The following is a 14018-nucleotide window of genomic DNA, read 5'->3' on the forward strand; positions in this document are numbered from 1 at the left end:
CATCAGGCCATCATGTTGGGGGAAACGACTTCAATTTCTCATGGTTTCTCCTACAAGACTACTGGTAGCTATTACAAATTAAAATGTAAATAGTCCCATGGAGGTTGGAGGAAACATTGCGTGGATTTCTTTCTGCATTACAGCCTTTATTACACACGATGGCGCCGTGGGGCACAGCGGGAGCTCACTTAAACTTGTGTCGGGATGTCCAGCAGTCGTCGCTAAATATCCAGCTTTTTCTTTGCCAAAAATCAATCCCAGAATCCCCCACACACACCGGCGCTGTATTCATTTGAATGGTCCGACTCTGAATCGCTAGCGGACCTGCACAGAAAAAGAGTAGTAGCACTGGAGTTTAACCCGTTTTCACGTTTTTGGATTTACACACCTGAGGAGACCTTAATGCGCCTTCACAGAATACATCGGTCGGTATTTAACTTTTGAGATGTTTAAACTGTGGATATAAACTAACCATGTATGAAGCCATATGCTCCCTGGGTTGTAAAGCTAACTATGCTAGCGGCCCAGCTGCTTCCAACGTCTCCGTGTATCCTTACTACTTGAACTACAACAGCTAATGCTAACTGCAGGTCTATGCTAACTCAGCTAGGAGTACAAGCTAACTTTTTTTTAGCTAAGGGACGTATAACGAAATGCTCTTATCCAAACGTCGGCTGTCAAGTTTGTATCGTTAACAGGATATACAAGTTTAGCTCTAATTAACATGTTAGGGACATTTGTTGCTGCTCACCTTAGCTAATGTTTGTGCTTGTATCGCAGCAGCCAACGCCTTTGTAACTCAAATATAGCAAATGTATTTTCTTTATCCCATTTGAATGTTGGCTTTTTAGTCATTTTGCTGCATCTTGGATGACATTTTGCATATTGGTAAACAGTGTGTACGTCGTTAGGCCACAAAGAAGTGACTTTAACTCTTCCACCCCCTGACTTTTCCTGCTTTCCCACAATTGTTTGTCCAACAGTGTCTCATGTTATGGAAGCTGGTAAGCATGTCTGGTATCCAGAGAAATCTTAATGGTCAACCTGAATAAATCCATATGGCTTTCTGCGATCCTGACTGCATTTTTCTGCTGAAAGGAACATGAAGCAGGTAGGGAGACGTGAAAGCCAATACCAATACAATGTCTTTAGTATGAATGTATAAAGATTGTGTTTCTGTTCATCTTGGTGACTGTGAAGTACAGTTCAGTGGTTTTGTAGTAATAGAGATTGTAGTAGTGGCTTCATCCCCTATCCTTTTGTTTTAGGTGGATATTATAAATAAGGAAGAATTAGATAAAGAAAGGTGAGTCTCTGATCCACATGTGTGGATTTCATCTAATTATGATCACTCGCTCACTCGGTGTCCCACAGATCTTCCCCCCTCAGTCACTGGACCATTAAGACACCTTTCCATAACCATTATCACCATGTCTGTGGCTTTTTGAATTATATGGTTTTCCAAACTATGACAGCTTTGCTTCCGGTCCATGTTCACTTTGATCTCGGCAGATTTCAAGTCCATTACGGAGTACACAGCCCAGGCAAAGCGAAGCGATTGTCATCTTGCAAGAGGAAGGGTTGTCCATTAGAGGTGGTGGGCTTAAAGCTGCACCGCAAACCATCAGATGTAGGCTGTGCCCGTGATCCTGGCATGGCCAACAAAGAAAATGAGCTGACGTGCCCAGATGATGTGCGGGGCATGCGTTACAATGACACGTGTGGGCTCCCTGTGAACTCCGCAGAGGCCTCCAAGATGGCAGGGGCCAGCTCCAAGTACAGCGACTTTACCGAGGTGAGAGTTTAAACTGTAACGGCAACTTTCAATGAAAAAGCTGCTAAGAGGCTCAGTGGGCTAAGGTGATGGAAACGATCTAAATGACATGGTCAACAAAAAATATCTCAGGCCTACTCCCCCTCTTTGCCTAAGTAAACCCACCATACAAGTGAATAGTAATATAAAGTGAAACCACACCCAGGCGTCAATTACTGGAAATGGTAGTAACCAAAAGAATGATTGCGCCCTAAATAAATAATAAACATCACAGGCAAAATTCAAAGTTCTCCTCCTACAAAAAAACTATTGCTCTGTTTAAGGAGTAAATACAAATGGAAACACTGTTCAGATTTATATAAAAGCAGGGACAGTGCATATTTATAAACATTTACATGTAAATATGCAAGATTACAGCCTGTGTTTCCATCTTTAGAGACTTTTTACAGACTGAATCCCCTTTGTGCTTTGTTTGTCTTTGCATACAGCTATCAAAGGACCATGAAGCCATGAATCACATCCTTTTCGGAAGAAACCTAAGACTAAAAGTGGCCCAAACACTATGGCGAAAAAACGCCAGTGAATTAGTGGCCTACCTAATAAGGTAAAACAGTTACAACTGATACTGCCTTTTGGTACTTTGTTTTAGTTCTTCAATCACATTACATGCTTCATCTTTAATCATCTGTTGCTTTCACAGAATTGAAGACACAGGGGTGTTGCTTGACTGCTTACCTGTCTTAACAAACAAGTGAGTCTCATCGTTTATTCAGCTTTACCTGTAATTCACCATTAGTGCAAACCTGTATCAAAGAAGATTGTGAGCATTATTAGGGCCACAATAACTTATCTTTAAATTACTGATTATCTGTTTTTTTAATGAATTTGAAGGAGGTGAAGAATGTGCATCACTGTCTTTCATAGTCCAGGTCATGTTTACAAATTTCCTTTTTGGCAGACCAACTGTTCAAAACTTAAAAATGTTCAATTGACGACAATAAAAATTAGTAATTCTTCACTTTTGAGAAACTTGAATTTGCTTGAGAATAAATTCCATCCATCATCTTAAACCACTTGTCCCTATCGGGGTCACAGGGGCTGGAGCCCATCCCAGCTGACATTGGGCGTGAGGTGGAGCACACCCTGGACAGGACGCCAGTCTGTCGCAGGGCAGACAGAGACGGACAAACATTCACACTCACATTCATACCTACGGGCAATTTAGAGTCATCAGTTAACCTCACATGTGCCCGTCTTTGGACTGTGGGAGGAAGCTGAAGAAAACCAACACTACAGGGAGAACATGCAAACTCCACACAGTTTTCTGTTGATCCGCTTTCAAATGTTTAGCTCTGAACATCATAATCTAAGTTGTGTTTTGTCACATCTTCATATAAATATATGGATCATATTAAATACGCTTGACCAGCACAACGGGCCAATTTGAGCACTTAGTTGCAAAAGTGAAGTTCATAGAGAGAAAAGGCCAAATTCCTGAATTGCGTCTCTTCTATTTTTGTGTCCATTTTTGAATATTTTGCGGATAGATGATTTGGGGGAAGTCAACAATCAAGACTGTTATGCCATTTGCTTTTTCTGTGTCTGCCCACTTTATGAACAGTCAGCTCACTTTCTTTGTTTTTTCTTGTGTTTTCTTGTTTCTCGTTAGCCTTCAAACTGAAGCACCATGTTTGTCACTTGGCTGCTGCGTTGACCTCATGCCCCAAGTGAAAGTGATTCTTGCCAGTAACTATGAAGAGTAAGTGCCACTCTAGAATTGTATATATGTTTAAGGATCTCTTTGACATCATATCAAAACGTTCTGAGTTAAAAAGGGAATTCATTTAGTCTCGAAGGTCATCCAAGAGGCTTTAGCCGGTCTGATGAATAACTAATAAACCAAAAATACAATTACTTTAACATTGGCCTTGTATTTTGTGACCTTGAAGTTCTTTGACATTAAGATTTGATAAATGTGTCTTTTTTTTTCTTTTTTTTTTACAGAAACATAATGGTGGGTTTACACTGGGTTCAATCCGTCATCAGGAAATGGTGGCCAGAACTTTCTAAGAATGAGAAAAGACTGCGGGACAGTTGTTCAGAAGACAGGTGGGCAGCGCATGTTTGAATACAGCCAAGACTTAAAGGGTAGTTACAGCTATTTTCAAACATAGACTCATTTTCTGAGGTTTGGATTCTACTGGTGTCCCGATTCTTCAAATCTGATTTAATCCCAGTTTCCCTCTTTAAGTTCTAGGTTCTATTCAATTTAAACTTTTTTTTTTCAGCACTGACGGCTATTTCATTGCTATCAAGTAATTTATGTTTTTAATTCTTCTTTTAAACAGATTAGAGGCCACATGATGTGATATGTGATATTGTGGAATATTCCACATTAAGTACTGCGGAGCACGACTAGCACTCTTGCGTTGTATCCTATACTTTAACAATAAAGGGTTTCTAATTAATTCTAATTCTAAGGCCATGTGGTCAAATTGATTGCTTTGGAATTTGGTAATTGAAGCTCGAACATCATTTAGATTGTTGTTGCTTCAGAATTTAAATTGTGACAGCCCCATTAGATTCTAAACAAATCTTTGACAATGACTTGACCGTAAAAACAATGTACAATATTTCACTGGATATGCTGCTAATCAGAAACTGAGCAGAAGAAACTTGACCACCAAAATGTAACACATTTAGGTATAAGTCAACTCTCTTGATGAACATATGGGTCGGGTTGAAAATAAACAGAACTTTCTTTCGTGGTGTTTCTTAGGGATGAGAAGTGACATTGCTCTCCAAGCCAATTCAATGTATATTATGAAATGTTTGTTTCTTTTTTATTTGACCTTTTACTAATGTGGCTGTTACTTAATATTGCACCATGACACTTGTTTAGTCCTTTTCATTGTCCTAAACATTTGGCTCTGGAGGGGGTCGGTGGTTATGCTTGCATGTTGTTTGTGTTCACGCCAGTACATGACTTTGACAGGTTTTTCAGTTGGCTTTAGTCACATTGCTGTGTCTTTCCAAATATGAAAATTCAACATGGCACCAGAGCTTCAGTTTAGCAGATTTCCACCAGTGTCTTTACATCCTCCCTGATTTGCCTCATGATTTGACCAATGTGCACTTTCTTATAAACAATGGAAGTGTTTTTCCATTCCTACCGTCTGTGAACGTTGAAAAAGTTTTGATTATAATATCATAATGAGTATTAACACAGTCACAGACGCTGTTACTTGTACAGTAGATATTCATTAACTCAAACATCTGTCTGAAGTTTAGCATGTACTTGTTTTGAGTTTCTGGATCAAACTTTTCAAGAAGTGTGAAAAGATATTCATACATACACATTTCTAAATACCATTTTGAACTTGTAGTGGGAGGGCTCCTGGCAGAGAAGGGTTGTGTTGGGATTTCCACGGTCACTGGCAGTGGGGTCCTGTGTGCACTCACCCCATATTGCAATGTTAATGTTTTTATGTCTATTGCAGGAATATTGAAGTCATGAAGCAGCGGCTGAAGGACTTATGGAAGGAAGGAGCCCGGTTGTGTTTGGTTCCAGGATCTACAGGAGAACTGGCAAAGGTGAGAAGGAGGCCATTACTATAGTACTTATCAGGGATAATTCCACAACAATAACAACAGTAGCTGTAAAAGATCAGTCAGGACTGAGAAAGTTACAGAAATTATATTCAAATATGTACAAATGTTCAGTGTCAAGCTTAGTCCGGGTTACTTGTTTGACATGAGGTCACAAAGATATATACCGATAAGTGCTTCTTCAGTTTTTTCCACCTTCTCTTGATTTTGGGTGGACACAGCGAACCACTCCTGTCCTTAAAATAACCTGTGTCCACCAAAAGCTTACTAGCATTCGTAACACATCCTCTTTGATCCTGCCATTTCATGACATGCTTCAAAAGAAATGACTGATTCTAAGTTTTAAGTATTAGCTGCAGAAAGCCAAATACACACTCCACTTTTTATATTCAGTATTTTACAAAGTTATTCAGTATGTTGTGATGTTTTGTAATGTGGAAAATCATGGATTTTTAATGGCAGAAATGTGTTTTGAATTTTGATTTATTTGTTGTGTTGATAAAATGTAAAACAAACATTATTTGAATGTGTGCAGACTGTTTAACTGGCTGTGATGACAACTAACGTGTTATCTCCACTTCATGTTGCAGGCCATCGAGTCTTATCTATCACAGCTGCCCTGACAGTTGTCAATGTAGCACTCTGAGGATGTGACCACTACTGCCGAATCATGGCTGTGTGTTGAACTGATAATGATGCTCGAGAAATGGACTGGTTCATTCTGCCACTTAATCTCAAACCTCATACTGGGGCTGAACTTGACAATTCAGACAACTCTCTCAGTAGAGCTGGTGACCCTTAAGGAGGGCTGCGAGAGCCTTTCTGCGAAAAAGAAGAAACACCGCAAATGACTACTTCACATTGAAGTGGACCTTCTTGTGAAGGGGCATATTTAGTGGACCTCCATGAGACTGGGTGTAACGTCGCTCTATGAAGTGCCAAGCTCTCTGTCTCTCTCTACACCACTCTTTACCATGGAATGCAAATGCACTTGTGGATGTAATGAATGCTCCCCTTTTTTTATGTGTGTGTGTGTTGGCGCCTGAGTTCTCCAGAATCAGGAACTTGAATCTGCAGCAGTCTTAAGTTATTAGAGCTCCTCTTGTTTTCATTTTGCCTCTTCATATGACAATTGACTGTATAATGTAAATTGTAAAAACAAGTGATTCTTTTAATCTTCTTTTAAATAAATTTGATAAAAATCCAAATCAATATTCTTATTGTGTTGCGTGTACTGGGCATGACAATGAGCCCCATCTGTGTCCTACTGTGCGCCTGAATGGTTAAATTAGATCCTGATGAGTAGGTGGCACCTTGCATGGTCGCCTCTGCCATCAGAGTATGAATGTAGCAGATAGTGTAAAAGTGCCCTTGAGTGATCTAAGGCAATAAATGCGCTATATACTGTAGGAATGACGCGTTATAGTGCAGGAGAAATAAGTCTAGCTCAAACAGAATTTTTTAGATATGACAGATTTTGGCAAATAAATCAGTTATTACGTTATGAAAGCATGTAAGTTAAACACAATTGCTGTTCTTGTGAAATCGCTTACCGTAATTGCTAAAGTCATTTGGAGTGGCCAAACAAGTTATTCAGCTGCTCCTGTTTGTAAGTGGTGTACTTTGTTGAAACTTTATTAATCAAAATAACTTTACATTTTTTTTAATATCAAAGCAAAAGTATTTCATCAAAGAAAAAAGGCCAAGGATAAAAGACATAAATATATATACCTTAAGGAAATTAGATAAGCATCACAAAATCGTGTAGATAGAACTGAATTTGTGAATTAAAAAAAAACAATACAATATTTGTCATAAAATATTCTTGTAAATTTACATTCCAAATCTGAGAATTAATAATTTATAATGTTAATATACTTTTTTTATTAAAAGCAACGATCTTTCCATCAGGCATCAGCTGTTACTGTCGGGCTGTGCAATAAAGTTTTTTTTTAAGTGACGTCATTTTCCGCATCGACAGCTGATGTGCCGAGTCTTCCGCTCCTTCACCAAACCGCTCTTGAATACATATTGACGGGCAACACGGTTAGACCTCATTTTAATTTAACACGGTAAAGACAGACAGTATGTTGTTCGGGGAAAGGATGCCGCTGTTGTGGGCCATCCTGCAGGCTGCAGTCGTCGTCGCGTGGTGTTTCACTGACATGGAAACGGGGCCTGGCGCAGGTGTAACGTTATCGACACAGCCGAACGGAGATCGGTTCAAAATCGAGGGAAGAGCGATAGTTCCCGGGGTGAAAACACAAGACTGGGTGTCCACGGCAAGAATCCTAGTGGAAGGTGAAGAATACGTTGGATTTGTGAGGTAAGAAACAGCCAGTTAACACCCGCTTAGCTAAGTTAGCTTGTTAGAGGCTAGGTAGCATTAGCATATCCTGCTGGTGACCGCAGCTGTCGGCAGATGGCAGCTCCTAGCCGTCCTAACTAATTTACAGCTTAATACTTGTTGCCAACCGGGACAACAGCATGCTAATTACATTATAACTCACCTGTATTAAATGAACTGTCGTTAATTTCATTATGAGCTCAGCCAGGCCTCTTGGTTTTCGCAGCAACTGTAACCATAACAACAAACTTTGTTCATGGGAGACGTGTCTGTTGTGGCAGTCATAACCACTGATGTATATGTAGTTTAGCTTTAAATCAAATACTTCCCACAATCATTCACTCCTAATCATTTGTGTACAAATATAGAGCCCAGGCTTTCCTCTCTCAACTCTCATTTATACATTTTAGATTATTTATTAATTGCCCCCACATATGACATATGGCACTGAGGTTCGGGAAACACGTACAGAACAAATACAAATTCTCGTTTTTATTGCAAAAAAGGCCTCAGTAATAAACCTTTCCAACCTTGAGCCAACCGACCCACTATTTAGTCGCTTAATCTGTTTGAATTTCAGGGACTTAGTTGATTACATTACAACACAAACCATGTACAAAGCAAAAAGTAAACTTCTTCCTCAAGATATCCAGAATCTGTTTAAAATGGAGGGTTCCAGTTATATCCTGAGAAGACCACTATTATTTGAGAAACTAAATACTACTGTAAAAAAAACAAATCCCTGTCTTTCTCCTTCTGAGGGGTTAACATCTGGAATAATGGTCATGGAAATATTAAATTATGCTGTACTCTATAGTCGGCTTTAAAAGACAACATAATTTCTTGTTACAGTATGGAAAATTAAGCTTGATGTGTTTGTACTATTTTGGGTTATGTGCTGTGCGCTATTCTTTATTTTGTTGTGATCAGAAATTTAAGTGTACTGATTAGTTTCAAATGTCTGTGATCTGATCCTTTTGTATTTTGCATCCATTTGTAAGGTAAAGGGGTAAGCTTTGGCTTCGACCTACACTCTTTCTGTTATATAAGCTTGATATATACCGAAATAAATAAAATCATTCATTCACTATATGGTGTAGATAGCTGGCAGATATACAAAAATATTTCACAGTAACACTGACATGTTTATATCTGCATGATGGAGCGCATGTCTTACCTTGTAGGTTACTAAACAGTAACCTACAAGGTAAGACATGCGCGCCATCAACAAGGTAGCTGCAATTAAATTATAAAGGGGAAAACCATATATTCCACTTAAGGGGTCCTTGACAGTAATTTTTGGAGATGAGAGGGGTTCTCTCCGTTAACTTGTGCGCATTTCTCAATCTATAATTGATATGAATTGGCTGGTTGTATAACTACATTTAATTCAACCTCTCCACCAACTACAGCCTCAAATGTGACAAAAGTTAAACCAGCACCTCTTTCTCACTAACCTTAATGAACTGTATACATTGATGTAATCCAATTTTGTTACAGAACTGATGGAAGTTTTGCTGTGAACGACGTCCCCTCAGGATCCTACGTTGTGGAAGTCATCACCCCTACCTATAGATTTGAACCAGTCCGTGTTGATATCACATCCAAGGGAAAAATGAGGTAAGTCCTCCCTTGTAGGCTTCGTATTGGTCGAGTCATCCTTGCACGGTGTTCAGCAGACTGTTTAGAGGCATCTCTTACCCGCTAAATTAACCATGTGGCATTTCACAGGGCACGTCTCGTGAACCACATCAAGACTTCAGAAGTAATTCGCCAGCCATATCCTCTTCAAATCAGGGCTAATGGCCCCCACACCTACTTCATGAAGAGAGAAACCTGGGGCTGGACAGACTTTCTCATGAACCCAATGGTAAATAAAAAAATATTATGTGTGATGTACAGTATACAGGGTAAAGAGATTTCCAACAGGTCAAATAAGTTTAGATTTAGGTCAGTGGACGTTCATTTGGGTGAGCAAAATGCAGGGATCTGTCGTGCAAATCACTCCCTTACCTTACTGGGAATAAACATCAAGTTCTTCTACTGTTACCCTGGTTGATGAACAGTTACAATGCGGTGTGCAGTACCCAGAAGGAAAAGTTAACCGCTTTTGCGCACACAAGATCATCAAATATTTTTTCAATAGTCAAACCAAACTGTGCCTATGCTGGGCAGTTGCTGTTGCCCAGACTCTCCTTATTAGCCATCCTTTACTCATTTATTGTAGGTTGCTATGTATATTATTTCAAAATACAGTTGACTTTTCAGTGCAGACAATTGTATACATACTGTATGTAAGTGTAAAAGATAGCCTTTGTGCTTTTGGCTCTCAGTATTAAATGTATTGTTCTATTGTCCTGCAGGTTATGATGATGGTTCTGCCCCTGCTGATCATTGTTCTACTGCCCAAGGTGGTCAACACCAATGACCCAGAGATGAGAAAGGTAAAGAATAGTCTTATGTGTTGTTTTAGATATATTGTATGTACATTTAATTAATCATGCAGTGCCTCTGAATGTTAATGGATGCATTCTGATTAGACTGATTCAGTTTAATAAGGATTTATTGATTGGCACTAATAGTGTATGTCCTGTGTTTGTAATGTCAGTAGTTAAAGGGACATTAAATTCATGATACCGTGTTCTTGCCTCATCTTGAAGTGGGAGTGTAACTTAACTGTGGGAAATGTCCCTGAAACCCATTTTTAAATCAGTGAGGAGCCTGTTTTTCAGTTCTCCTTCTACAGCTGTTGTCATTTCACTGCCGTCTTTACAGGAAATGGAGCAGTCCATGAACATGCTGAACCCCAACCCCGAACTTCCAGACGTCTCTGAGCTCATGACCAAGCTCTTTTCTGGCTCCAAGGGCTCCAGCAAGGCAGGCAGCAGCAGCAAGGGAACAAGGCCTGCTGCCAAGAGGAGGTAGTACTGTACGTGCCCCCTCAAAAAAAAGCTACAAGTTACGCCATGGAAGCAAGATTTTTAAGTGTAATTTCTTTCCCTCGGGGTCTATTGTACAGTTTTCTTTATTATTAGATGTTTTAAGCACATCTTGATTTCTAATATGCTATTGGAAACTGAGAAAAAATAAGATTTTTTTTCATACTGCACTGACAAGAAATTTCCCCGCAAAAGCTGTTATCCTTCATTTGCGCTACACTTTCTACATGTGGCTCTACTACCCATCCATCTTTTCTCTGCTAACCCTCTGGTGTGCATTTTTCCACTGCTGCTAATTCCACTACCTGAAAGGAGAACATATATACAGAGATTTTTTTTTTTTTTTTTTTTCAATATCAGTAATATGACTGTGAATGAAGTTTAATTGAATTTTAAGACTGATAAATTCTTATTTAAAAGCCTAGATAAATAAATTGCAATAGTTATAACAACTGTGTTTTTATTTCAGACCATCTTCCTTTTTAGAGAGTGAACACATGGCCTAATTTGAATAATGGTTGAGTACTGTGTGGCCAGAATTCACATACTGTACGTGCCTAAGGTGTTTAAATTTATCTGGTAATGATTGGCAATTCAAAGGATGTGTGGTTGCTTTAAAGATCTCTAGAGTGTAACTTTACTTGTAATAAAGCGGACCATGAAGTCCATATTAAAGTCATACTAAAATGTGTTTGTGATAACTCACTCATAATTGCTTATAGGATGGAAATTATGATAAATTACTATTCAATCTTAGCTTATGAGAGAACAATCCCAACTCCAGTTTCTAGCTTTTGCCAGATCTTTCAGCCCTATCACATAGTCCACAAAGGGTTGTCAAACCCTATTAGTGCTTTGGATGAAGTTTGTTTAATTAGAGACCTGTAAAGGAGTCTAACTTCACTGCTTTCAAGAATAGTGCTGGTGATTATTATTATTATTTTCTTAGGCTCCAAAAATGAAAACTGACAAACGTTGTTTTTTTTAACGTGTCTTAGCCATAAACCCATTTGATACTTGATGTAAATCTTTTAAAAAACAAAAAAAGCTCATGCATATATAATAAACCACCTATTAAAACACTTCAGCAAACACTAAAATAGTGTATTTATTAGAGACCATTTTTAACTGGTGAATAGTTACGGCAGCAGGAAGGTGTATGTGGGATTGACTCAGAACAAGCTAAGTTGCCCATGTTCATTATAGCAAAATATTAATGACAACGTCACCCAGTTTAACAGTGTGGTTTATTCATGCTTTTCTAAAATAATTCTTGGACAATAATGTAAGTTTCTGACAGAAATACGCTAACCTTTGGCCAAAGTTTGTTAGTTTGATCAATTTGTTTTTGATTTCGGTCTTTTAAAGAGTTTTTTAGTTGCCTGGCATCACCAGACTAATGGAAAATGTGTATTACTCTGGGCCCTCAGTTAATTTTTGATTTTGATGCGTTATCAACGTTGCAGAGCAAAAGGCTTCTGGACACAAATGGCCAGACCTACAACCAATCAGAGCCAATAAACGTGATCTACAATCTCATTGCAGCCAAACATTACACTAAAATGCATTTCTGAAAACATTATTTAGGCAATAGGCAATACAGTAACAGAATAGAGTCACATTTGATCGCACTACCCAGTTTTACACTTTGATCTGAGTTGAAAAAGTGCACTGAAGGGACCTGCAGTCTGGACAGTGATGCTTTCAGTCATCGTCTTTAACCTGCCCAACATGAGATAAACAGTAGGTATTGGTCCGCCCAGCGCCAGGTCTGTATGGGAGAGGGGCCAGACCTATCTGCCAGAACAAATTAAACATGAGTTTGGCAGATTCATCTGGTTTCTGGTTGTCGATAACTATATAGAATATTGCATTGTTGTATCAGACTGAAGGGGCAGAACTTTTGCACTAACATGGAGTCTTGGGACAAAATAGTGACTTCTCCTGAGCGCTGTTCTGTCCTGAGCAACAGTCAGGCTAGTTGTACATGTTATCCATAGCATGTTAGTTCTATTACTCAACTGTTGGGGAAGATAGTGATTAGCACCATTTCTCCCAAAAAAAATCCATATACACGTACAAACCAGATCAGATTCAACACATTCGATGTTGAAAATGTCCATGCTGACGAAAGTATAATTCTGCCTTTGAGTTTTCATTTCACTGTTTATATCAGTACACACTGACTCACTTTCACAAGACTGCACACAAAGACAACGAGCACAGGTTCATTCACAAAGCTATTTTTCCTCTAAGCAGAACAAAAGGCACGGAGTTTAGGGAGATAACATTTGACGTTACATCATTAAAAGACACATAAGTGCAATCATTTACAACGGCATCAATCATTCCAAACATGGTGGCTTCATTATGTTCAAATTCCATGTGTCCAAGGTTTTGTTTTTTTTAGTTACTGAATATTGACAGGAATAGAGATGTGATCCATAAATAATTTCATATTTCATGTTATCACTGAGAAACTACTGCAGCTGTAAATATACTGAAATGTACAGAATAGCCCTTGAACACAAGATCATATATCACAAGATTGCAAAAGCCAAGACACGGATATACAATAGGCAATTTACATTTACCATTTGAGAGGTGTAAAATCCAACAGAACCTGTGAAATATTCTTTACACTATAAATTACTTTGAAATGTGTAAGCCTACAGTATGTCCTTTATATACAATGCAAAGTGAGCAATAGAATAAAGAGGGATTATTTGAGGTTAAAATTACCAGTTCAGAGTTTTTCCCCACATGCTCATACAGCATGTTAAAAGTACTTGGTTACTTCTGGTTTCTGTAATCATTCATCCTGCTCACATTGCCTCTGAAGTGTTTCCTTCATAGTGACTCCAATGTAAGTGAGTGGGGACAGTCTCCATTATAAAAAAAATACATTTTCAGCAAAAGCCAGTATAAGGCTTCAGCAGCCTGATCCTTCCACTGCTCAACGATAACATATCCTGATTATTCAACTCAAAAGGTTGTTGTAATTGATTACCTGTCATCAGTGTTAATACACAGATTCCCTACTGTCCGGCCACGTGTTAAAGCAAACACTGTTCCTTATTACATCTGCATGTCTGGCAGAACAATTGACAGTTTGGGATTACAGAAAAGGGACTGTTTTAGTATAGACGACTGATCCAGTATCGATGAACATGCGGTTGGAAGAGATTGCTTTACCTTCAGTATGGAGAGGAAGAATGATTCCTCCTTCTACGTACATATTGGCATGCGAGTATTGTATTAAAGAAGTACTCCATCAATTTAGGATAACATTATTGTTTTCTTTTATTTTATGCTTCTTCTTTGATGAAACTTGGTGCCTACATTACCC

The 14018-nt window shown here is 38.7% G+C and overlaps 2 protein-coding genes across 2 annotated transcripts; both read left to right on the forward strand.

Moving 5' to 3' along the window:
- The first annotated feature begins 307 nt into the window (after window positions 1-307).
- On the forward strand, window positions 308-6478 carry katnbl1 (katanin p80 subunit B-like 1). The gene is made up of 10 exons (XM_083934017.1): window positions 308-425; window positions 984-1111; window positions 1269-1306; window positions 1513-1795; window positions 2263-2378; window positions 2475-2525; window positions 3444-3533; window positions 3779-3883; window positions 5275-5368; window positions 5974-6478. Exons 2-10 carry the CDS (start codon window positions 1103-1105, stop codon window positions 6004-6006), a joined length of 819 nt encoding a protein of 272 aa, XP_083790143.1. The 5' UTR covers window positions 308-425; window positions 984-1102; the 3' UTR covers window positions 6007-6478.
- An 886-nt stretch (window positions 6479-7364) lies between these two features.
- On the forward strand, window positions 7365-11282 carry emc7b (ER membrane protein complex subunit 7b). The gene is made up of 5 exons (XM_083933975.1): window positions 7365-7709; window positions 9231-9350; window positions 9462-9600; window positions 10094-10174; window positions 10506-11282. Exons 1-5 carry the CDS (start codon window positions 7471-7473, stop codon window positions 10653-10655), a joined length of 729 nt encoding a protein of 242 aa, XP_083790101.1. The 5' UTR covers window positions 7365-7470; the 3' UTR covers window positions 10656-11282.
- The last annotated feature ends 2736 nt before the right edge of the window (window positions 11283-14018 follow it).

The sequence above is a fragment of the Echiichthys vipera genome (genome assembly GCF_963691815.1).
Source record: "Echiichthys vipera genome assembly, chromosome: 19".
In the NCBI taxonomy this organism is placed as follows: domain Eukaryota; kingdom Metazoa; phylum Chordata; class Actinopteri; order Perciformes; family Trachinidae; genus Echiichthys; species Echiichthys vipera.

Bases quoted from the DNA above. Each gene is read 5' to 3' on its own strand.
- emc7b (XM_083933975.1), top strand. From the start codon at position 7,471: ATGTTGTTCGGGGAAAGGATGCCGCTGTTGTGGGCCATCCTGCAGGCT. The intron at 7,710-9,230 runs GTAAGAAACAGC...ATTTTGTTACAG, and splicing joins GAATACGTTGGATTTGTGAG to AACTGATGGAAGTTTTGCTG. The intron at 9,351-9,461 runs GTAAGTCCTCCC...GGCATTTCACAG, and splicing joins ACATCCAAGGGAAAAATGAG to GGCACGTCTCGTGAACCACA.
- katnbl1 (XM_083934017.1), top strand. The intron at 1,796-2,262 runs GTGAGAGTTTAA...CTTTGCATACAG, and splicing joins AGTACAGCGACTTTACCGAG to CTATCAAAGGACCATGAAGC. The intron at 2,379-2,474 runs GTAAAACAGTTA...TTGCTTTCACAG, and splicing joins TTAGTGGCCTACCTAATAAG to AATTGAAGACACAGGGGTGT.